The sequence below is a fragment of the Paroedura picta genome, chromosome 13 (genome assembly GCF_049243985.1).
Source record: "Paroedura picta isolate Pp20150507F chromosome 13, Ppicta_v3.0, whole genome shotgun sequence".
In the NCBI taxonomy this organism is placed as follows: Eukaryota; Metazoa; Chordata; class Lepidosauria; order Squamata; family Gekkonidae; genus Paroedura; species Paroedura picta.
In genome coordinates this window covers 25,493,802-25,519,671 of record NC_135381.1, presented here as the reverse complement: position 1 = coordinate 25,519,671, position 25,870 = coordinate 25,493,802, and the positions used below count along the sequence as shown (strand labels likewise).

General features: G+C 43.0%; 2 protein-coding genes across 11 annotated transcripts in view; one reads left to right on the top strand and one right to left on the bottom strand.

Moving 5' to 3' along the window:
- The window catches only part of CD99L2 (CD99 molecule like 2), a 59,911-nt gene extending 45,091 nt beyond the window's left edge, over window positions 1-14,820 (top strand). The window contains exons 9-13 of one of the 2 annotated variants that reach the window (XR_013226173.1): window positions 4,139-4,180; window positions 4,697-4,816; window positions 6,738-6,803; window positions 7,675-10,294; window positions 10,412-14,820. Coding sequence is in view for 1 of the 2 variants with exons in the window: in XM_077307731.1 (XP_077163846.1) it covers window positions 4,139-4,180; window positions 4,697-4,816; window positions 6,738-6,803; window positions 7,675-7,742 (296 nt within the window). In the remaining variant the exon portion in view is untranslated. Of the gene's footprint in view, window positions 1-4,138; window positions 4,181-4,696; window positions 4,817-6,737; window positions 6,804-7,674 lie in introns of both variants that reach the window. The other variant, XM_077307731.1, reaches the window with a different exon arrangement.
- The window catches only part of MTMR1 (myotubularin related protein 1), a 51,907-nt gene continuing 40,653 nt past the window's right edge, over window positions 14,617-25,870 (bottom strand). For 8 of the 9 annotated variants that reach the window (XM_077307713.1, XM_077307717.1, XM_077307715.1 and 5 more), the window contains one exon: window positions 14,617-17,153. In XM_077307713.1, coding sequence (XP_077163828.1) covers window positions 16,995-17,153 — 159 coding nt within the window. In that variant the 3' untranslated portion in view covers window positions 14,617-16,994. The remainder of the gene's footprint in view (window positions 17,154-25,870) is intronic. The other variant, XR_013226170.1, reaches the window with a different exon arrangement.

The following is a 25,870-nucleotide window of genomic DNA, read 5'->3' as shown; positions in this document are numbered from 1 at the left end:
TCTTGTTTTTAACAAGTGAAATACTTTTTTGAAAGGCTCTTCATAAAAATGAGGTGGGAAGAACACTCATGTAAGCTTCTTCTGGTTCCCATTAGGAAGAAAAACAGTGTATAAATATCTCAGTAAATAAATTTTGAAAACAGGTTGTCTTTGCTCAAAATTCTAAGAACATGGTAGCTTGAAGACGTCTATGTAAAAGAGTCTGCAGCATGAGGCTACAGGGACGGGCATGACCTGGAAAATTTCAATTTTCAAAAGTTCAATTCTTGAACTGAACCCACCGAATTAAACCAAAAGCTCCAAAATGAAACCAGTCTGGGCCAGTCCATTTAGTTTTCCCCTTCCAAACAGAGGGAAATGAAATGGATCGCTAAAATGGCTTGCAGCCATTTAAACCTAACACTGGATAGGTCCAGCTTCTTTTCTCCCTAGGAAAACTATGACGTGTTTCTGTAGTGATGGCCACTGGGTCATTATTCCAGCTTTCTCTCCTTCTCAGCCATTCACCAACTTACCTTTTATCTGCTTCCCATGTTCAGCTATATTTATTATTTTTTGACTTCATTCATATTACACCTTTCTCCATTTTTCTTCCCTTTTATCCTCACAATAACCCTGTGAAGGTCAGTTAGGCGAAAGGAGACTGGCCCACTTTTAGATTCCCAGAGATTCCTGAATGCTCTGTGGCAGGGGTAGTCAACCTGTAGTCCTCCAGATGTTCATAGACTACATTTCCCATGAGCCCCTGCCAGCGTTTGCTGGCAGGGGCTCCTGGGAATTGTAGTCCATGAACATCTGGAGGACCACAGGTTGACTACCCCTGCTCTGTGGGACCCGATGCCCGGCACCTCGTTGACGGCCTTTGTGGAGGACTGGCAGGCCTGCCTATCAGCTTCTATCGATGACATAGCTCCTAGGTGTCCTCTCCTCAAATAGGCACACTGCTATTCCCAGAAGCTTTGGGAGAAGAAGGAAGTGAGATGGCTAGAGCGAGTGTGGCGAAACACTCGCAATGAAGCTGCTATGGCTTCTCATCGCACGCTTATGAAGGCCTATGAAAATGCGGTGAAAGCAGCAAAACAAGACTTCTATGCCGTGGAAATCGCATCTGCAAGTTCTCGTCCATCTCTGACCACCCTCGAGGAGGGACGTCAAAGGATAAGGGAATTGGATTTGAGCTGTGTGGCTTTATCGAGCTAGTTTGCGGACAAAGTTCTATCGCTCCACCGCAGCCTTCCCGCCACTATTGATGCAGTTCTTGAACTGGAAGCTCCATGGCCGTCGCAGGAATTGTTGTTTGATGGCTTCATCTGGCTCTCTTTAATCAAAGTGGACAAGTTGCTAGGATCACTGAGGGCCACCACTTGCCCCTTAGATCCCTGCCTGCCTTGGTTGCTCAGGTCGGGCGACCAGCGGATTAGGAAGCCCCTTGAGGGAAATTGTGAACCTCTCCCTCACATCGGGAGAATTCTCCTAGGGACTTAAGGAGGCAGTGGTGTGCCACCTACTGGAAAAAATGTTGCTGGATCCACAGGACCCTGCCAGCTATCACCCCAGTATATAAGCCTGGCCTTGACCTCGGCCAGGACATTTTTAGTCCTGGCCCCAACCTGGTGGAATGAGCTCCCGGAAGAGCTAAGGGCTCTGTTGGAGTTGTCAGCTTTCCGCAGGGCCTGCAAGACGGAGCTCTTCCACCAGGCGTATGGCTGTGGCCAGAGCGGTACCTGATGTTACGACGAGAGGATCTTTAAGTTGAGGTCAGGCAGGTTCCTCACTCCCAGGAAGAGAGTGAGTTATTTACCCTTGCTGAACGGAGGAATGGCTGGAATTTAATAGTTCACCATCTTGTTATGCTCTTATTTTGCTATCCTAATTGTATTAAGGGGTATTTTAGGGGATTTTATTGTATTTTATTGACTTTGTAAACTGCTGCGAGACATTTGGGAGTGGCAGTATATAAATATAAACATAATAAAAATAAACAAGAGGCGAGAAAAAGCAGCATCTTTCAAGGCTGGTGGGCCTGATTGGCTAAGTAAAGGTAGCCCAGATTGGCCTTTGTATGCATAAGTGAACCAGGGCAGCTGCAGCAGAGAAGAACCGGAGAGAATAAACACATCCTTCACCTTCTATGTCCCTGTGTGAGTCTCTGTTTCTTGCAGTGACTCATGCATAGACAGGAGAAGCAGCTACCGGTCTGATTCTGCTGTACCTCTCCATTGAGAATGATTGAATAAACCATGCGAGCCTAGCGGACTGAGAGAGCAGCCTTGGCTTTGTTCTGTTTCATGAAATGTGGTTTGCCACAGCAGTAAATCATTCAGAGATGCAGCAGGCAATCTCCTCTTGGTACATTACTTGGAACCTTTTAATTAATTCTCTCATTGTGTGCTAGTCTCAGTCTCCTAGCCCACAGTGGGGGACTGACTGGTCAGAGCAAAGGAGTGAGCAACTGTGAGCAACTCTTACCCCTTAAGTGTCAGCAGGGCCTTTAGCTGGTGTTTATTTCTACTTTGGATGCCTCACATGATCTCCTGTCACTGACTCGCAGCCTGCCACAAAAGAGCCTTTATTTAACACCACGCCAGCATTTTTGTCCGAGGGGGAAGAGAAGCCGCTGCCGCTGCTGCTGCTTATGCTGCGGAGTGCAGAAATTTGCAGACAAAGCCTCCAGTCTCTGCAAACCCCACCCACCCTTTGACTGCGCAGAGCGCTAAATTTATAATCAATCTCATTTATTGCTCAGTGCAGTGCTAGTGAGGCAGCAGCTGGCTAATTAATACGAGGGCTACCATTGGATGTGAAGGAGTGCTTTTGCGTAGCTCCAATCCTTACCTAGGACTTCTTCCCCAATGAAAGGGGGCCAGTAAAGTAGTCCTCCGAGCTCTGATTCCCTCTACGTCTAGGAATTGGGCCCAGGGTGAGAAAAGCAGAGGGCAGAATCCTCTCCCATAACTTGTCCTTGCCATCCACTACAATGCTTAGGTGAGCCTCTTTGGACAGGATGATTGCCTGAAGACGAATACAGGGCAAAACAGGACCTTGGCTTCAAATTCAGGTGTCTCCTTCAGGAAAACACTTTGAATAGGAACTTGGCAGGAAACTAGCATTCTGCTTTCAGACTTACGCTGGGTCAATCGTTTTTTGTGTTTGTGTTTCTGAAGAAATCATTCCAAATTCTCTCATGGAGGGCAAACGTTGTGTTGAAAATTGTTGGCAGCCAGTACCGCAGTGATTTCAGGCTGGTGTGGCGATTGGCAAGTGGGCTGAGAGCCTTAGAATGCTTCTATATGGTGTATGATTGGAACTCAGAGCTACAGGGGCCAACCTGAAAGACCTGTTATCAGTCAGAGCAGAGTTTGGGTCTAGAGGAAACAGTGTGTAAGCAGTGTAAACAAAACTGGATTCTGTGCAAATTGAGCCCATTTACATAATTTCTTATGATGCTGCTATAGCTGTCAGTTTTCAATACCCAGTCTTAGCAAGGATCCCATAATAATCTAATTGTTATGTCTTCAATAAAGAGTTTTCTTCCTCCAAATGAAACCTGATTATTTGGAGTAATTGGAGATTCTCACAATTGTATGTAATTTATCCTTGCTTGCTGGTTGTGGGTGGGACATTGTGGGCAGGGCCCTATGCACAACTACTGGAACGCTTTCTCAGCCACTTCTCTGGCCTTTGAAATACAATCAGGCATTGTCAGCACATGTTTAGGAATATCTTTGCATCACTGTGGGCTAGACACAAAAAACATAACAGTATTTCTCAGAAAGTGTAATCCTCTGCTCAGCTCCCACCTACTGCTCTTTTGCCTGTGGAATCTCAGTGTACAGGCCACCTTGACTGTAAATAGGTAGCTTTGTGGGCCAGGCTTGTGGAAGTTTCTCTACAGTGAATTCGGGACTGGTTAAATTGTCATAACCCCCATATTCTTGTCCTGAGTGATGTACTTTAGTACATCTTTTCCCCACAAACCGTGAGGCGCCTGCCCTGACTCAGGCCTGCCCTTTCTCTACTCTGCAACATGAGAATAATCATTATGGCCTACCTTACAGGACAGTTGTTTTAAATGGCATGTGTAGTGCTTTTAACATCTGAGGAAGTGCACTATAAATACTATCACCATTATTTTTAGGGGCCAGTGGCGGCGGTGGCAGTGACAGCAATTATAATGATGGTAAGCTGGAAATACCTTTTCTGTTTGACCTTCCCATTTCAGTGGCTGAGATGCATCATGAGCACCTGACAAAACATGTTTTCCTCTTATGCATCCCTGAGGCAACTGTATACATCATGACCCCAGAAGCCACCTTGTCCTCCTTTACTAGAAGGCCAATGGACCTTGAAGTATCTTCATTTTACCGTTGCAAGAAATCCCCCCCCACACATATATTCTGCACAGTGTAAGGAGGATGTGAAGCCATAGCTTAGGTCAGGGGTAGTCAACCTGCGGTCCTCCAGATGTCCATGGACTACAAATCCCATGAGCCCCTGCCAGCATTTGCAAACGCTGGCAGGGGCTCATGGGAATTGTAGCCCATGAACATCTGGAGGGCCACAGGTTGACTACCCCTGGCTTAGGTAATGCCAAGGCAGATGGGGTACAGCTGTAGCAGAATGTCAATTACAACCCTGCATTAAAACGTCTTCCATGGCCTACAGCATCTACATGTTTCCCCCCTCACTTTTGCAGGTGCCCTAGTAGAGACAGGGACGATTGCTGGCATAGTCAGCGGTCTTGCTATGGCTCTGATCGGTGCGGTGAGCAGCTACATCTCCTACCAGCAAAAGAAGTTCTGTTTCAGCATACAGCGTAAGTATCTGGGATGCCTCCTACTCCCCGGGGTCATGCACGGGCTTGATAGCGTCTATGTGTGAATCCTCAAGTGCATGTTTCCTGTGGTCTTGCTTGTGGGGGGATGGATGGGTCTCCCTCAATGGGTCTCCCTCAATTTCAGGACTGGAATGCATTGGGGTAACCACCCCTCTTAATCTATAAAAGATAAAGAATATTAAAAATATTTAATTATATTTCTTAAAAAGTATTACTTGAATGACTTCCTTCACATTAGGAAATCACTTCTGGAAATCACAGTGACCTCACCTGTCTTGGTACATGTACTGATTTCATGGGCACGCAATAAAATTTCTTGGCAACCTGAAAGAAGAGAACTATTAACTAATAAATGAACATTTCTCATCAGATCCATTGGTTTTGTCACCCTAAAAAATAAGCTATTTATTCTTTCTTTATTTTTTAAAAGGCTGCTTTATGTATTATATATTTTATTTAGCATTGTAGGTGTACTATAATTAGACCTCTGAGGAAGACCCAGGGAGGGCCCAAAGACATCAGATCTAAGATTGTACAGTGCACAGGATAACCAACAATGGCATATGGGCCTTGTATTTTTAACTTTAACATTGTGTTTTCAACTTTAAAGTTTTTTTTTAAATTGCACAAAATAAATATTTTGTCTAGTTCACAAAGGCATTGAAGTTTTTAGGTTATAGCTATTCCAGTTTGGCTTTTTGTTTTTTGTTCTCTGTAACATTTCTCCCAACCTTGGTCTTTGATGAAAATGTCTGTGTGCTTAGATTCAGGTGGGTACCCGTGTTGGTCTGAAGCAACAGAATAAAGTTTGTCCAGTGGCACCTTTAAGACCAGCAAAGTTTAACTGTGTGGTGTAGTTCAGGGGTAGTCAACCTGTGGTCCTCCAGATGTCCATGGACTACAATTCCCATGAGCCCCTGCCAGCGTTTGCTCATGGGAATTGTAGTCAATGGACATCTGGAGAACCACAGGTTGACTACCCCTGGTGTAGTTGATGGTGTGTTTAGGTTTTGAGTGGGAGAACTCAGGCTCAAATCTTTGTTCAGTCACAAAAATAACTGGATGATTATAAACTGAGCAAAAATTTCACACAAGTGGGGTGATCTACCTGCCCTACAAGAAACCACAATGAGTTGCCTCTTGAGTGTTGCTGTGTTTCACCCATACTAGAGCAGGTCAGTGTCCTTAAGTACATATTCTAGAACTGCTACCGTGTTACTGTAGCAAACAATTCACCCTTTCTTTCCAGAAAAGGCAGCAGGCAGATAGTCTAGATGTGTTATAATCACTTAGGTCAGTGGTCCGCAACCTTCTTCAGGCTGTGGACTGGCGGCGGTGGGGAGGGCGATTGCCTGGTAATATATGCCGCGCATGCGTGGCCGGGTTGCGCATGCACGTTTGCGCCCTGCATGACTGCAAATGCCTCACATGCGCGTTTGTGGCCGCGCATGCGCATTGCACATGCACGGCCCTGCTTCCCTATCCCCCCCTCCCACAAAAAGAAGTTTGCCGGGCCGATTTGCTTGCAGCCTGGGAAGTTTCTTACTGGGGGGGGGGCGGGGAGAGGGAACCACGGCCCAGTGCCAGGGCCTTCGCAGCCCAGCACCGGGCCCCAGCCCAGTGGTTTGGGACCACCGACTTAGGTCACTCCATGGATGCAGTCAGCAATGAACACAGGTGGCTCTGGTCGTTTCAGTTTAAAAGTCCTTGCGATGCTAAATCAAGGAATTGACAGGTCTGCCTCCAGGAATTCTACGGGAGGCATCATGGTTCAGGCTTAGCTGGTGCTGTTGGGGTGTTATAACTGTGCTTGTTATGTGCAGCTTTTGGATGCTATGTTCCGAAAACCTTTGCGTTGATCTTTTGCGGATCACTGCTTTCCATTCTTTGTCACTTTCAGAGGGTCTGAATGCAGAGTATGTGAAAGGAGAAAACATGGAAGCAGTGGTGACTGAAGAGCCACAAGGTGAGACACCTTTACAGTCTTTTGTTTCTACAGGGGGTCAACTCTCTCACCCCCAGCGAACACAGAATGATAGCAGAGCGGAGGCTGGCTTACATATGACTCCAGCTTGTAGCTATGCCTCTGGCATTCAGAAAACTCAGGTTGTATTATATTGGCCAGGCCAACATTTCTGCCATAATTCAAGTATTATCCCTCTCCTAAAAGCATTCAAGGGAGAAAGTGGGAGAAATCCAAACCGTTTAGGATGAAAGCATGCAGCTGCAGATATCTAGGATTGCACAGGTGACCTGACCCAGCTGGGAGACAATGCTTGTATGAATTGACACCTCTCTCCCATTCCCTTGCTGCCCTCACAGCTTATACAGTTGTCACCAGGGCCGGATTTACATGAAAAGAGGCCCTAGGCTATTCCACTTATGTGGCCCTTTCACCTGCCATTTTTAAGTTTGTAAATTACATGAGAGATAATAAAATACATCATTACTGTGATATATATCAATATGTTAAATGAAACATGTTGTGATTGGTACTAACCTTTATAAAAAATGTGGAATATAGGTCCCTCTTGATCTTGAGGCCCTAGGCTGAAGCTTAGTTAGCCTATAGGAAAATCCGGCCCTGGTTGTCACCTCCAAATGACTCCAAGTAGGTGGTTTCCTGGAGGCCCCTAAATGAGGGGCCACTGGTTGTATGAATGAACAGTCACTAATCCAGTTGAGGTGGGAGCTGTAAAGGGAGGCCTGTTTCCTTGGTTTCATCCCTTAAGATACTGAGGCAAGCAGAAATGGGACCTTACCATCTTGGGCAGCAGTTGCATTTGTAACGCTTACGCTGTGGTGGACTCATGACTTACCTTCTCCTTTTTACCTAGTTAAATATTCTGTCCTAGAGCCGCAGTCAGCAGAACCACCTCCACCGCAAGAGAACGCAAAGGTCTAAACTGTCAGGCTTGGATGGGAAGAAATGGTCAACGGCAACCACATACACACTTCAAACATGCTTGTAATTTAGCTTTTTACAAACATTTGATTTGAATCCAAAGCTATTTAAATGTGTGTTCTGACTAGAACAGGCTTCTTATCGTGGTAGACTAGGCAGGTTGAAATGTTTGTTTCTTTTTTCACCGTTTCTGTTCTTTGTGAAGAGTTGTAGGTTTACATTGACTTGATCATGTAGGAGTTTTGTCAGGTTAAATTCAAACTACAAGGGTGCTTCAAAGTGATGTTTCACATTAGATGTAGGGATTTTCATTAATGAGGGGGGGGAAAGCAGCTGGAGATAAGAACTACAGGTGTGAGAACAATAAAGTGCCTGTAAATTAACAATCCAAAGCAAACCATGTAAAAAAAAAAAACTTTGTAGAAATGTCTTTCAGCAAATTAGCTGGCGGCTATGAGTGTGTGTCTTCCACTGACCCTAGTGGTAGTACATGGGCATTGGAAGGCAGAGCTTAGCCTTCTGGGTAGTTACACAACAAGAAATATAAGTGCCTGTGGGGTTGGTCTACATTTGAAAACTCAACCTGTTGGCAGAAGACAGCAAGTAAACAGTACCCCCATCCAATTAGCCTTCAATATCGCTGTTAGGAATGGGCACAAACTGCATTTTCATGGTTTTTTGAACCATGAACTGAACCACAAGCCCATGTGAATTGGGAGGTTGATTTGCAAACTAAACCGGTTTATTTAAAGATTAGACCCGTTTGCTGCTCCCTGCAGCCTTTTATGGGGAGCAGAAATTAGGGGTTTAAGCTGAGTTAGCAGGGAACTCCCCCCCTCCCCCAGCTCAGCTGATTTTCATGAAAAGCCACAGATGGCATTAAAATTTGTGAAAGTTCATGACAGTTCTTCAGTTTGTGAACATTGCTTTGTGAACCAGCCAAAATTCATAACAAATGTTCGTTGGCCAGTTTGTGCCCATCCCTAATTGCCTGTATCAATAGTGCTGATCCTTTTTGCTACCAGAACTCTGTACAAGTATTTGTTCAGTGTGCAGTGTTTCTGTTAACAACTGAAGGACGTGTCAGAGGTTATAGCTGTGTCCAGCTTGTACCTAACCATAGGGCAAACAAATTGTTTCCAGTTTTGCATGCTTTCCAAAGTGTGAATCCTATAGACATGGATGCCAGGTTCTGTTTTTGCTTTTTGCAGCTTCAAGGCTAGCTAAAGTGTCAGAATAGCCAGGATGGCAAAAACTATTGCAACCAGGTTCCAGATAAAAGTAGATTTTCGGAATCTGAATACCTGTTTCTAGCTGAGGATATTTTAGGGTAGGGGAATTAAGCCACAAAATGTAATGTTCTCTGCACCTCTGGTGGTGCAGAGTGTTAAGCGGCATAAATGCTGTCTGAAGCTGTCTGCCTATGAGGTTGGGAGTTCGATCCCAGCAGCCGGCTCAAGGTTGACTCAGCCTTCCATCCTTCCGAGGTCGGTAAAATGAGTACCCAGCTTGCTGGGGGGTAAACGGTAATGACTGGGGAAGGCACTGGCAAACCACCCCGTATTGAGTCTGCCATGAAAACGCTAGCGAGCGTCACCCCAAAGGTCAGACATGACTCGGTGCTTGCACAGGGGATGCCTTTACCTTTACCTTATCAAAAGCTCAGTAGTTTTTGTTTCAAGAAGATAAAAAGGATTTCAAAACACTCTCTGCACAATATTTTTCATAGAATTCCTGGTCCATAGTTTACTGGATATCCGTTGGATTTTCCACTTCTAGGCCTAGTTGAGTCCAATATTGTCCAATAAAATTGTTCTCGGATTATGTACTACATCAGCCTGCAGAAGGCATTGCTATGCATGTACCACCTGGCTAAATGCCTAACTCTCCTGTGCTATGAAAAACTCCTTTCACATTGGGATCAGTCTAATACATTTTATTGAACTAGTCTTCCAAGGAGTTTGGGCACTGGACAAGATTCTCCCTTCCACATTTTATCCTCACAATAACCCACTAAGGTTGGTTAGTGACACACGCTTTGTTGCACTATGGCAATCTGAACCCAGGTCACTAGTACAACACTGACCACTATGCTTCACTGGCTACACACTGGAGTTGAGGGGTAGTGCAGAGGGGGAAAAATGAGAAGTGACAGTCCATGACCAATTCTATCCCAATAATCTCTTTACAGGTGGCCTCGGTACCAAACTAAGCCAGTTGGACATTTGATTCACTTTAAAAGATGCAGTGTCCACTCCTGCCTCTCTAGCAGCAAAACAGCCTAGTGCAAAAGGGCATTGTGGCCAATATGAGAATAATGGAGCTAAGCCTTAGTAAGGACATGACTTAATTCTTTTGCAATGAGACCCCCCCTGTGTGATTCAGTCCTTCAAGCAGCACTTTGAGGAAGAGTAGCCAATCTGTCAGTCCTGGCAGAGGGGGAATACTGTCTCTCTTGCTTGTCTCCCTGAGATCCTCGTCTTTTATTATTAGAAGCACCCCAGTACTAAGCCACATGAAGACTAACACTCTCTTTATGCCCAAGCCCAGGGGTAGTCAACCTGTGGTCCTCCAGATGTCCATGGACTACAATTCCCATGAGCCCCTGCCAGCAAATGCTGGCAGGGGCTCATGGGAATTGTAGTCCATGGACATCTGGAGGACCACAGGTTGACTACCCCTGCCCAAGCCCACTACCTGAGACCTTTGCAGAGTGATCCCTGAGAGAACCTGGAGCCTTTTCACTGGAAGGCATGCATTCTATCACTGAACTGTGAAGTAACCAAGACAGGCTACTATTGTAGCAAGGTGTATACATTTTTATATCCTAGAATGATAACGAATTGTCCATGTTGTTAGTGAGTCAGCAGGAAGGGTGAGCTTTAAATAAAAACAAATCATGTCCATTTCCCTAGTCAACTGGAGATGTTAAAAAATAATTTGTTCAGATGACACCTCTGGCCCATCTCTGTGAACTGAACCTTTAAATCGGAGTACAAATTGGACACTGAGTCACCCAGTCTTTTCACAAAGTAACCCTGCTCTGTTAAATAGAACGTAAGACAATCACTTAATACATGCTCACCTTTTCGTCTGTTTACTAGCTCACCTTTGGGGAAACATAGCTTTTATAAGGGTCCTTTTCTTATATGTACAGGATTCTGGGAACATTAGCACCCTGCTCCAACTAGGAAGATTCACACGCAGGCTGATGTGAATGCATATTGGGCCCATTGAACTGGGTTATATAAAGGGAGCATTGTATCAATTGTTACCTCTAGTGGGTGACCCATAACTGAAGTGGGATCAGGGCCTAGGGGCGTAATCAGAAGACGAAATGCTGGAACTCCAGTCATATATGTATTTACTTAGAAGTAATTCCCAGTAATGTCGGTGGGATTCACTTCTGTGTAAGGGTGCTTAAAATCGTAGCCTAGATTTTTTAACAGCTTTGCAAATTCCTTCTGCTCTGTTTTTGTTTCATTGTGTGTGTTTCAAAAGCCTTACAGTAGCTTTAAAGCAAGGAAGAAATACACATCTTTTGAATGTATTGAGCTTTCCTAACAATGCCATGATAAGCTTCTTTCCGCAGGTCTCACTTTACTGTTGGCTTCTATGGGACTAAAACAGGGACATCAAAGAAGGAATGCAGTTTAGTTGCTTTTTGAAGGGCATTTCACACAGTACAATAACCAGAATGGAGGCCAATGTAATCACTTATGCATGGCACTATGCTGTAACACAAACGGTCTTCAGAGGAGCCAAGAAAACAGTACATGCCCATTGTGACCATCACGTGGAGCATTAGGCCATGTCGGTTGTTTTTTGGTGGCTTTCATATTTGACATTGACTTTCAATTCGGTAGCCTAGATTTTTAAAGGAAGGTTGTGGTTTGCAAATTTTATGGAGCACAGATAAGCCCAATGCTAACAAGACCATACAGCTGAATTTTTACATGATACATTTCCAACTAGTATAGCATTTTTAAAAAAAAAAAATTTAGTCAAGTAAATTAAAAAAAAAAGAGTGGCATAAGATAGTGCATCTTTAGATGAATAGTGAGGAAATGTGTTGCTATGGCACTAGTAGCTGCACTAGTTGTCATTTTCTTGGATAAATGAATATAATTCCTTATTGCCAATGATGGGACATATTTCTGTAGATGTAAGTTGTCTATTTTGTTGTATTTCTGTTATTGCACTGTCCAGCCGCTGATCTGAATCTAGAAATACAGCGCATCTGAGTGTTAAAAATAACCCACTAACCACTTAGACCAGGGGTAGTCAAACTGTGGTCCTCCAGATGTCCATGGACTACAATTCCCATGAGCCCCTGCCAGCAAATGCTGGCAGGGGTTCATGGGAATTGTAGTCCATGGACATCCGGAGGGCTGCAGTTTGACTACCCAACTTAGACATTTGAAATATGTATATGTAATAACAATTTTTAAAAAATTAATGGTTCTGCTAAGGAAAAGAATACACACGTACACACCAGATTTTCATGACATGGCAATACATTACCCTTTAAACTACTTCCTTCCCCAAAGCCTTTTTATATGAATTTGGTAAATGTTTATGCCTTAATGTAAATTTTAGGTAGAATATTAAAAAGTCAAGAGTATAGAAAATGCACAGCATTTGTTGTAGCAGAATTCAGTACTAGGCATACAGAGCAATTATGATTACTGATGGGAACCAATTGACTAATGTGGGATTTTAAAATGCTAGCTAATCCTGTCCCCAAAGCACACCCCACCTCAAGCTGGCTGTCAAGTATTCTCCACACAAATGTCCATGGAGCAACTATGTATCTACCTCAGCAACTGAAGGCTGCTGAGGTGAGGCTGGGCCCTTGAGAAGAAATACATGCTCTCCCCTCTCCTACTGCTTCTAAAACAGGTAAAAGACCTGTTGGAGTTGCTGGCAGGCTCTGCGTGGTGTTTGGGTCCATTGTCAAAGCAGCCTGATCCAGGTTCTAGGACTATTATGCACGTACAGGTTTTCACCAAAGTCAGTACACTGACCCTTTTAAATTATCATTTTTAAAGAGGTTGTGTTTATGCATGTGCTGATACTGTGTTGTTGTTTTTTTCTGGAAACGATTATGCATCTACAAGACATACGATGGCAAATCCTCAAGTCGGGGCACATCCTCCATCTGTTCATTGGCAGGTCATGGTCAGCTGCAATGTCACCTGATTGCCATTCTGGCACATGATTGATGGTTCATGGACATGGAGACCACAAGACATTTCGGTGGGGACACACAGCCTTTCTAAAATACTGCAACCTTTTCCCCTAAGAGGTATGCTGTTCCTCATAGAGAGTGGATTGAAATGCCTCTTAGGGAATGAATTAATTTCTGCTGGTGCAATGTTTTCATAACATAGGTGGGAAGGTCTGTGCCAAACAAGGGGCACCTCAAGCTCCCATTGGTGGACAAGGGACTAGAGCAGGGGTAGTCAGCCTGTGGTCCTCCATATGTCCATGGACTACAATTCCTATGAGCCCCTGCCAGCATTTGCTGGAAGGGCCTCATGGGAATTGTAGTCCATGGACATCTGGAAGACCACAGGTTGACTACCCCTGGACTAGAGGACCCATCGGTATATGGTGACACAGGGGAGGAGACTAAAAACACACCAACATTTATGCATGCGAAAACAGGTGCCCTCGGTACCATTGTAAAATAAAAGTTGTAAAGCTAGTTTCAAGTTGCTGCTATGATGGGGGAATGCCATGCAGAATCAAAAATGCTATGCTGGGTTTTCCATGGCGAAAATGGTGCCACATGCAGCAATTTTAAAAAGATGTCTTTTAGGGCAACTTTTTTGCGAGGTATCCTGCCGTGCATAACACTCCCTACGGGCTATTTTAATAACGACTAAAGTGGTCATATGGACTGTAGCCCTTTTACCTGCAGGGGGAAAATCTTAGCTTTGAATGCATCTTTGTTTTTAAAACTCCAGGCAAGCATAAAACTTGCCCTTCTGGGAAAGAGCTGGCTTTGCTCATATTTTGTATGCAGGGACTTAACATAAAAGTACATTAAAAAAACATGATTATCTTCAGTGTGGCATGATGCACAAAGAGTGACACAGGATAATTATGGGTCCAGTAGCTCTCGGAAGACCTCAGCTAGAGGTATTTTTGCCTAAGACTCCAGAGAAGTTGGAGACAGAACTTAGGACCTTCTGCATGCAAGGCATGTGCACTCCAATGATGTATGCTTCTCTGCCTGGGACTTTCCCCATATTTTCTATAAGCAGCAATGTACTGGCCAAAGTCTCTCTAGCTGTGCTAGCTCTGTAGTGCTGTACCTCCAGGAGGAATCCATTTCTGTTTTTCTACTCTGTTTTGTATTTTTTTAATTAAAACTACCTGTGCTCTGAAATGCCACATACACTCGGCCAGCTGTTCCAGACTAGGTCAACTAACATGCAGTGATGTCTTCCACTGGGCCAAAGATGCATGTAAGAACCATCCTCCCTCTTCTGCCCTGAATTTATATACAACAATGTGTATGTGTGTGGGGGGGAACAAGAGAAAAATAATATGGTTGTGGTATTTTATAAATTGGTTGGGGTGTAGAAACATTAACTTGCTTGAGTGCTGGCTTGCTTTTCACCTTTTGCTCTTAACATCTTCATTTGGCAAAAGGTTTAAGGCCACAGCCTTGATCAGTAGTTTTTGTCAGTTGCCTAATCACTCTATCCTTAATGCCACTGGGATTATTTGCTCTTATTACATAAATTGGAGTTGATCCAAAAGATCACAACCTTTACTAACGGAAAAGGAAACTCAGGTGGAAAAGATAAACTTGTTAAGAAATGAGAAAAATGCAGAGCAGATTTGAAAGAGTAAACTCTGCTTAAAATAACCAAATTTTTATTTAGGCAATACATACCTTTACTAATACAGAATAGATTTTTCCCAGATGAGAATTGTATATTCTGTCAAAAGGCAGACACATTTTGCTAAAGTGCATATAAGAATTATGGGGGAAAGAAATCTGAACTTGATTGCTGAACTACAAACTGGAAAACAATAAACTGAAGACTGACTTATACAACAACGTTGTCTGTATGTGTCTTGCACAATGCCACAGAACTGGTTTCTTATACAAAAAAGTCTTCAAAAGTTTTTTTTCTGACAGTGCAGACAAAGGACTCCCTGGAATGATGAAGGACTTGAGATTCTTCTTTTTCAGTCCATACATCACAGTGAGAAATTCAAAGCTGAATCATAGGGGGAGGGAAATGACTGCTGACTTCTTCATTGACGTGATGTTGCCTTAGAGCAGGGGTAGTCAACCTGTGGTCCTCCAGATGCCCATGGACTACAATTCCCATGAGCAGATGCTGGCAGGGGCTCATGGGAATTGTAGTCCTTGGACATTTGGAAGACCACAGGTTGACTACCCCTGCCTTAGAGGACCAACAAACGGCAGGACTCCAGTGGAAGCACTTGGGACACTCTCAAATCTCTGCAGCAGTTACAAAACAATATTGCAAAAACCAGGCTACAACCCCAAAAGACAAATTACATACAAATCCCCAAGTAGATTTGTGCTGAACTACATGCATGGATCTCTGCATTGCAACACAGAATCATTTCCAGCCTACAAAATTTTATAGGATCTCCACCCCCAATAGAATGCCCCATTGTCAAAAAGTGACTGAATGAAGACTATGTCGCAACTCTCCCCAGCTCCCCCATAGGGAGTCATAAGCAAAACTACATCAGCTGTGGCAGTGCTGTTTTTGCTGCTCAAATAAAAAAAATCAAGATTTCTCAAACAGAATCAATACTCATAAGGAATTGTACCATCTCCAGTGCTCAATCAAGGGAAGACTGTTAAATCTGTCAAATGTAGAAAAGAAAAAAAACCAAGTTTGGTCAAACAAAGCAGGTATGAAAATAGTGGCCAAAAAGAAGCAAAGCTGTGTGGCAGCCAACTTTGTTGCCTGTTGCCACAGGTGAAGTGTAAATGTGAGATTCTCCATACAAAGAGCCTTCTCCCTCTGTTTTTGCCCTTCCCCACTTTTCAGAGCTAAAGAATAGCCACAGTGCAACAAGAAAGGGGGCGGCAGGAGGGCAAGTCTGGGCATGCCACATAGCCTGTAGGTCACCCTACTCAGTAGTGCCACAAACACCACAGTTATGGTCCCTATGGCTTCATCTGGCCTGACATTTTTACAGGAAATGCAGGTATAATGAATCTCTTCATTTACAGCCCATCTTTATTGCTGGGATTTGAGGTTTCTGCAAAATGTATCAAAAGCAACTGGAAGAACACAACAGCTTTTATTGTCTCAAAGAAGCCAGTTAAAGATTAGCTGGAAAAAAGTATAATAATTACAAATCACTATCTTCCTCACTGAAAAATGTTTAAAGAGATATGAGTTTCTTCAGATGCCACTACAGGGGCCTAAACTTGTACAAAGAGGAGTCCTTTGTGTGTACAACTTTTGGCATGTTACGGTAAACAACATCTGCACCTGCAGTTTGTACACTGTCAAGTTAGACCGAAGTTATTTTGTATTGATAAGCCAATGGCATGATTGAGACAAATTCAGTATCTCACTTATGTGAAGGAAACTACAATAACTACACATAATTTGTGATAAAAAGTATTCAATAATCCAGATTTCCAATATAACATTACAGTTATCAAGTTTCTCATAATTGGCAAAACCTGTTCATCTTAAATGTCATGTTTATTCAAAATATAGCACTGGCTGTAGTATTAAAAATTAACCTCATTTCAAAGTGCATCAATTGTCCCAAGAAACGTATCTGTTACGGATTGTTAAAACCACCCATCAATTACATTAGGTACCAGGGGACCAGATGGGTTCCCTTGTTGGAAGTGATCACTGTTTGTTCTGGTTCATGGCAAGCTTGGCCATCCCGTTGAGGCTTCTCACAGGAAAAGAAAGCAAAGTGCTGTCTGCAATGTTTGGATTCCTAGATGGATTCCTAGCTTCCGACAATTCTGTTGTAGGTTGCTTAAGAGAAAGACAACCTTCCAATTGTAAATTCAGTTAAACACATCAAAGAGACACACAGGGATACTAGCAACCACTATACCCTTCTCTACAGTGCTCACGCAGGGAAACGCTTGTTGGCCTCAGCATAACAGACAGCAGGATCAGGTGACAACCCCAAATCCTTGATGGGTACAGAAGTCTTCTGCAGGCCGGAATGCATGATTTGCAACAACTGCGCCTTGATTCCAGTCATGCATCAGACAGAGGTGTGTACCGGTGTGGCTACAGGTGATGACCCCCTATCTGATGATGAAGAAATGGAGCGTGTGGCTGCTTCCCGCTGCAATTCTTCTACCCGCTTCTGGAGCTCAGTTCTGATGGCAAGGAGCTCCTTCATATTCTGGTGAATTGGCATCTGTTAATACATTTAACAAAATAAATCAGTATTCTCTGTATTGCACCACATGAAATGCAAGACAAAGTTTTAAATGGCTCTCTAGATTAAATGAACACACTGTAGTTTTCTCCTCCATGTTCACAATTGGAATATAATTCTCCTTCATACAGTTAATACTTATTGTTGTAGCCATTGGCCATAACTTCCAAGCATATACCCCAACACATAACTGTGTACCACAACAGAAGGGTTAATTTTTTTTTTACATAACAGGATAAAACTAAAAGTTTAAAAATAGGATAGTAAGAAACAAGTGCAGCCAAAAAACCCATACAATAACATGGAGTTTAGCTAGAATGCTTGCAGAATTAGCAGGTATTAATTTCTTCTTTATATTTATTGATAAAAAGGTAAAAGTAGCCATTTTAAAGGTAACAAAAGAAATAACATCAGCCAATAAAAAATTAATACATTCCTCTAAGCTGGAAAAATTTGCATGAGGTTAATTCAGCTGTTTGTTTCAAATAAACCCACAGAAGGAACAATGTAGAATATAGTATACAATATCTTCCAGTTGACTTGAGACCACAAAGGCCGAGGAGTGTCAGAGGTATTGTTTTAATGCAGCAATACAGCGACACAGTTCTTTCAGCTTAGACATACTGATTTCAGTGGGCTTAGAACTAGCGAGCACCCAAATAGGATTGCACTGTCAACTGGCAAACTAACTAGTAAAGGCTCATAAAAGAAGAAAGGATGACACAATACATGCTACTAGTATTCTATTTTCTCAATCATGATTGTAGTGAGATGAACGTGGCTTCCCAAATTTGCTAAACATTAAAGGCTATCATGAAAATATATAGAATGTGTCCATATCTCCATATATTTCATGAAAACATTTTGATCATTTGCCTCAAGTATAATAAAACTATTATTCTAACAGTTCTCTAGTTCTATATTTGGGGATAAAGGTGCAAGCACCGGGTCATGTCTGACCCTTGGGGTGATGCCCTCTAGCATTTTCATGGCAGACTCAATATGTGGTGGTTTGCCAGTGCCTTCCCCAGTCATTACCGTTGCTGGGTACTCATTTTACTGATCTCGGAAGGATGGAAGGCTGAGTCAACCTTGAGGCGGCTGCTGGGATTGAACTCCCAGCCTCATGGGCAGAGCTTTCAGACTGCATGTCTGCTGCCTTACCACTCTGTGCCACAAGAGGCTCTATATTTGGGGATATTTCTAGACAAATGAAGGAAATGGGTACATAAACAACACCGCCTCAAAGAAGCAGTTTTAATCTAACAAAATTGTAAGAGCTTTTGAATTTCAGAATGCAGAGGGCCAGTGTTGCTGTGAATTAAACAGATTACTAATACACTATATCCTCCAAAGAAATTTGATGCTAATGGGGGAGTTCTAGGAAGCTTCAGTTAGAGAAGGGGCAGCAAAATACTGTTTAGTTGGCCCCAGGAACAAGTGGGGGCCAGTTCCTGATATTTGGCAAACTGGGCTTACAAACCTGTTGTTGAGACCTGTGTCCTTGAGACCCGCAGAATAAATAAGAATGGAAATTGGGGCTTTTCTTTTTCTGTGAGTTACTTACCAACCCTCCTACACATTTGGAAGAAGGCCAAACATCTTGCAGGCATCAGTTGGGAGGCATAATGGTTTGCTTGAGCCATTTGGAGGATCATGGAGAACAATAGCCTCCTTTGCCAATGGGGTGCCACTAGAATGACTTGCTCCTTGAGGGATATGACTCTCCTTAACACTTTTGGGAGGTGTAAAAAAGACCCCCCGGTCAGTTGGAGAAGAGGACATATGTAGCTTCTGCCTCCAGCTGGAAGAATCTTGAGAAGAACTTTCAAACTTGGTAGTTCTGATTGGAAGCAAATAGGTCTGCTGACGGTACCCTGAAAACTCCTGGAAGACTTCTTGAGTGACCACTCCCCCCCCCAAGATCTTCTATCTGCTTAGCCAGTCCAATTCTGTCCCCTTGAATATGTTCTGCACGTAGTGACTGAAGATGAATCTCTGCCCAATGAAGGACCTTCAGCACTTCTTGCATATAGACATGATCGGGAGCCTCCTTCGTTGTTTATGTAGGCTTGTGTTACCATTTTATTTATTTACTAGGCTTCAAAGCCCGTCCGTAAGAACAAGCTTTGAATTATGAAGAGGAACAAATTTATAGCTATATACTGCCCTCCCCTGAGGCTCAGGGCAGTTGTTGGTTCTCATGAGAACCCATCAGCCTGCAACTAATGCCTTATGCCGTGTTAGACACAGAAATATGGCCCGCATTTTGAGTAGATTTATCAGTAATAGCTTCTCTGAAACAGACCAAATTCCTTGGACCATCTGGCCTTGTGATGGAGCTCCTCATCCAAGGAGGCTGACATCTGGGAAGACTTCTACTTCCTGAAGAACCAGTAATTTCTTCTCAGCTTTGAGACTGGATGTTTTTGCCACCACTGGAGACTCTTCTTCACCTTGGGCGTGACAATCAAGGATCCATCCTTCTTGGAAATTATGCTCAATTGATGATGAGGCCATAAGAAAGTTTGAAGATGCCTGGACTGCAACCTCACCCACTGGACTGTCTCCAAGCACAATAGACCCATTAGGCTTGCAACAAACATCAGGAACAATGTTTTGCTCTTGATCACCCGAAGAGCCATCTCTGCTGTCCTTTGGGCCTTGTTGTCCATCATAAACAACATATCCTTCCTGGTGTCAATGATTACCTTGAGGTGTTCTAGGGATTGTGAGGGGTTCTATGAATTCTTCTGAAAGTTTATTAAAAATTCTTGCGAGGTCTTTATGACTTTGCAGATGCTGGCCACTATCTGTGAATGAGATGGGGACCGTATCAACAAGTTGTCCAAGTAGAGATGGATATGCATCTTTGCTCTCTCAGGGCAATCACCGGGTTGATAAGGATCTTGGAGAAGACCCTGGGAGTTGATGACAGACCAAAAGGAGGGACCCTGAACCCCCAGCCACTCTCTTATCCTTGTCACCAATAAGTTGAACCATTTTTCTAGTCCATACTATACTTGCACGTGAAAAATGGAGGCAATGGACGAGGCATGCAGGGCCACAGCTGAAGTCTTGTGTGGCTTATGGAGTGCAAAGTCTGCTTTTCTGTCTAAGATGTTCTTCACAGAACCTTCTCTATCTTCTGACAGAAGTCCTGGAAACTGTAAAGCCACCACAGAAGTATTGACTGCCAGAACCCATACAAACATACTTAGGTAAGGTATAAAGCTTTTTTGCATAAGAAGGGAACTGTTTATTAGCCATAGGCTTCACCCATTCCTTTGTAAACTGTCTCTCAAAGTAATATGGAAGAGGGAAAACTCTAGGACATGATTCCTCAGGTGGGAAGAATTCTAATCTCCCCCTGGGCCATTTTGCTTTGCTGGGGCCCTCCTCAGAATTTTCCATTATTGTATGTTTTAAATTCAGGGCAGCTAACATTCTATCCAATAAGGAGCAGTACTCTTCTGTTTTTTTTTTAAACTCTTAGATGGTTCAGGTAACTCAACTTTTATTTCCTTTTCAGTGAGGAATTCAGGATCAGTCTTTGTATTAGAATCGCTATCAGAGGACTGATCTCTCCCTCTCTCAGGATTGTAGCTTCTTTTCCTAGCTTCCCTTGTTAACCATCAGACTTATAACCCCTAGAAGGAGGGGAGCAGGGGGAGGAATCAGAATGCCTCCCCCACACTGTACCTGTGCCCTAGAATATGCCATACTAGTTGTATTTGTATTGCTATAGAATTGTTAATCATATTTAAAAGCTCTTCAGTGCAAAGAGATTGCATATTGGACCTTCCTATGGCAGAGTGGAAAGCCTGCATTGTGTCAGCAGCATTGGTCTCCATTTCATTGTTCCCGGCGGATGGATCGCTGATTCCTCCTGAGGCAAGATAGCTGCTGGACGATCTGGCCTTCTCCATCAAATGGTGGTCAGCCACAGCTGTGGCTGTCTTTTTGGCACATTTTGTCTCAGCGCATTTTCCCTCAGTGCTCTTCACCTTATATATGCCATCACCTATTATAATCAGATGCTGACCAGCCTGAGAAGATGTGCCTGCCAGCCCCAGGGACTGCTGGTTCCCTTCTACTATAGATGTCACCACATCATCTTTGGAGAGGAACTCATCCACTGTCCTAGAAGCCATGATCCCCTGTCCCTCATCAGTAAGAACGAGGGTTGAGGGGGAGGTCCAAGTTACAGTGGAAAACCACAAACTCTTTCTCCAAAAACAGAGGCTAACTACTCCAAACAGAAGTGCCAAGGGAAACAAAGAATAGGTAGGAAGAATAGGAAGAGTAGAAGTTAGAATAAAATAGAAAAAGAGAAAGCCTGTTAGCAGAGCAACGAAAGGGCTGCTTTCCCTGGCAGAGGCAGGGAAGAACTGAGACAGAGAGGCATGCCCACAACAGGAAGCAAGGAGAAAAAGTTCCTGCCTCCCTGAACCAAGGGGTAGAAAACCCAAAGATGTCTTCATCCTCTGGGGGAGAACAAACTTGAAATCATTCTGGTTAGCATTCAAGTAGCTTATGCAGTGCTGGGTTGTTGAAGGAGGTGCAGGTCTCTTATCCTTCTGTGAATTCTGAGTGTCACTGTGGAGGGCTTGCTGTCTGCTGCCAGGCAACGCTTTGCAACCACATTTTCTAACATATTTTAAACTGGAGCTGAACATGCCAGACAAGAAAGGCAACTCCACCTTTGCAGTCTTCAGCATGGAAATGTTACCACTGAGGTGGACAAGAACCCTGGGAAGAATTTAACCATCCACTGATAATTTCAGGAAGAAAAAAAAATTAATGATCTAATCTTGCTGTAAAATTGATTAGCCATTCATTCTCTCACCAGTACTTGCACTTTTTTCTTAACTAACTTAATTGAGCTACAAATACGTTTAAAGTCTTTAGTACCAATAAATACCTGAGGTGGTAAGATTAATCTCTACATTGGTGCCATGAATTAAATTGCTACTAAAGGTAACTCTATTATGGTGTTTATACCAGTACAGCAACAAAATTTTAAAAAGACTTATTTTCTTTGTGTGGTGGGGAGGGGACCCACCATCCAGACTAGCAAAAATATCTGCCAATAGCTGCTCAAGGAATATTAGAAACTGTTTTATTCCTCAAATGACTTCTCAGGTTCCCTAGTGTCTAATATCCTATGTAAGAGAGATAATGCTCAACTATTTTGGAACAATTTGTTAGCCCCTAGCCATTATTTTTCTTCCTTATGTTCTCGTAAAAAAAACCCCATAAGATTACAACTAACTACTCATTATTTTATGTTTAATAAAGCTCTTGTTCTGTTTTTACTGTGTTGCTAATTATAAATATATTCTGTTGATTAGGAAGCATGGGATCAGACACTCCTGCTGGTGTAATGGGTAACACTGATATAACAAACACACACATAAGAGGCAACATATAGCCAGTGTGGCTTCTGGCTCACAGGTAAACCTGCCACAAATCAACACAGCCACATAAGGCCTGCTAAACAGAATCTAAATGCTGGCAAGTGTAGAACACTCTTTTCTTCCCTGCTTTCAGCATTGTGAATCTTAGTGAAAGGATAAGCAGTACTGACAAGGATAAGCATAAAAGGCAGCATAATAGTGACTCTTTTACATGCTATCGGCTTTTAATTGGATGGATGGTGACTGTGTGTTCTTGCACTTTCCTTTGCTAGATCAAGGACAGTCATTCAAATGAAAATGGTTCAGCAGTGAATGCGTATCTTCTTCTGAAGGCATTTTAAAAAACAGCTTTAGCGATGGGAGATAAAAGAGACGGATGCAGATAATTTTTTTAATCCATTGATTCCTTTGCGGTCTGAGCCTACCACTGAACTATTGAACCTACTGTGCTGCAGGAAGAGCTCCAATTTGCTTCCTCCCCTGAACGGCTTGAAACAAGGCAGAGCTGAAAGGGATATGGCAGGACCATTGCCCTGGTCAAATGGGTGAGGAAGGTTTTCAAAGCACTACAAGAACAGAGGGATCACCCCCCCCTCCACAAAAAAGAACACATGTACCAGGCCAGCAGAATTTGTGATAAACTTGAACACGGTGCATCAGGGGTTTTATAAACTTCCTGTGGTTACTCCTCATAAAAGGAACACGGGCCAGCTGTCAAACACCTGGTAGACCATAACACACAGCAGAGAGCGAGTGTAGTGCTGGTATGTACCATGATAACTATTGTACTCCTCTCAAATCTGAAAAACTGAAAACTTCAGTCCCCAAAATACCAGGGAAATCCTTCATATATATCCCAGCTGTGACAAGGTGGTTCCCACAACAGGAACTGTTGGTGCATTCTGCAGACTCCATGGGTCACCTGACCTCAAAAAACTGGGGCTTTGAGTGCGGAGGTTGGAAGCAATACAAAACCAGAGGGAACTAATGTGGTGCGGGAAAGCAGAGTATCAGGCTCTGTTCTAAAGAATCAGAGCCTGAGAACATGAATTGTTCAGCAGGACAATGTGCTACAATAACTGTTGTTGCTGTTTAACTCCCTTTCAACAAGAAGTCAGTCTGGCAGAATTGCTTTTAATTCCTAAAATAAAGCCATTGCCACAAACAGTCCAATACAAGAGATGAAAGCTGCATTTTTTCCAAGAAGCACCCTTAGGCGGCTTCTGTTTCTGAAATGTACTGGAAATATACACTTAAACAGCAAAAGCAAGTGCCAGAATTTGATTGTGCAGTATGGAGAAAGCACGCTACATAGGAATAAAAGAACGGAGTCTGAATAAAAGAGACATAACACAGGAATGAATCGGTACTAGGACTCAATACAGTCTACCCTCACTTCAGGAAATAAAAAAACATTTCAAGATTAAAGAGAAGACAAGAAAACAAGCCTGGCAGATTTAGATCAAACTGCCTGAAAATTGACAGAGGCTGTTCACGTGAAGTCAGTCTGAAAAGTCAGAACACTAGAAGCTAGAATGCATGGGCATGTCATGAAAATACAGCATAATAAAACTTGTAAGCTTTGTGCCTTCGAAGTCTAACCCATTCTCTGTTAGATACAGAAGACAACAACAACAAAACCCACCACCCTCTGATCTGTCGAATGACAGCCTGCGACTTCTTCTTTTATACCAGCCCAGTTTGAAGTGATGTTTCAACTGTTTCCACCCCACTGCTGCTCCTTTTGTGAACAGGGGGACAAGAGACACAGCCAATCCTTTCTCATCAAGTTCTCAATACTGTTAAAACAGCTTAATACTCCTAATTGTCAAGTGGCTACCACTCTTTAAAATGTTCTGAATCCCTCTATAAAAGAAAGGGAATAACAGGTCTGGAGTCATTGTAGTGCACCTAGTCCATGTAAGCTCGTGTAAGCAGAGAGTAAGTTCATCTGATGTCTCAACCTGGTAGGATATGGGTCCTGTTGCGTAGGTGACAGTTGTAGAAACCCAATTGGGTCCAACCCTGTAGTTCCAGACATAGACCTGGTAGTCCAGAATAAAGAAGGCAGGGATAGCTGTCTCATGCTGATTGGATGTCAGGAATGTATCATGATCAGAAAGGGTACAGAACTCTTATTTAAAAGGCAGAAATCATACTTTGATGGGGTCACTTCCTCAGGAATGCAGCTGCCTTTCTTCATGTTAAGCCAAAACCACAGGCCTGTGATGGCATTTTAGGCTGCATTACCCAGGCATCATTATTGGCATGATAGTCCCCTAATACCACAATATTTCCAGGGCTCATTCTCTGGTTTATCACTGAAATGTTTGAGAGGGAATGCAAAGTATTATTGTGCAAAGCCTTATAAGGAAGCTTGATTCAAACAACACAAAGCATTTATGTGTAGGAAACGGTATGAAAACTCACCATATTTTGCCACAAGGATACAACCACAATATGCATGGCCCTTCCTATATGGAAGCATTTTCTACATGGCAGTTCAAATCACCTTGATACAACATTTTCCTACCAGAAGCTTTGGTAAGAACTAAGTACGTTCTTCTATCAAATGTAAGACGGACAAAACAGACAGGGAGAGCTTTGAGAAGGACTCAAGACGCTATTGCACATCAACATGGCAAAACCTCCATGTCTGTGGCTGAACAGTCTTAAAAAATTCCAATCTTCCTGCAATTTTGCATTTTTTAAAACCAAGTGATTTTCTGAAAGAAATCCACATTGAGGGAAAAAGCAGCAGAAAAATGCACCATCACAGAAGGTGTTAAGATAGTCCAGAGAGAGGGATTAGGTACCTTTACTAGCAGTCATAAAAACAAAGTCTGACTTCAGAAAGGGAAAGAAAAGTCAACACCAATGGATAATCCAAGCAAGCAGCAAAATGAGACTTTCTAATAGGTCCTAATAGGCAATCAGTGATTATGCAGCTTTCAGGTCCAAAATTTCCTTCTTGTACAGCAACACAAAACCTAAAAGTAAAAAAGTTTTAGCCCTAAATAATCATGGCTCAAGCCTTGAAATGTTGTTTCTAAAAGAGATCTGACTACTCAGGCTTCTCAAGGAAGAAATCTATTAATGATTCATTCTTTCATTCCTCATAGTTATTCTACCTTTCCTTCAAGAAGCTTGAGGTTGCATAAATAAACCTTCCCCCCCAAATACACACAACTACCTTGTGAAGCAGGTTTGAGGCTGACAAGGTGTAGCTGGTCCAAGGTGATCTGCTGAGATTCATGCCCAAAGTGGTGATCTGAA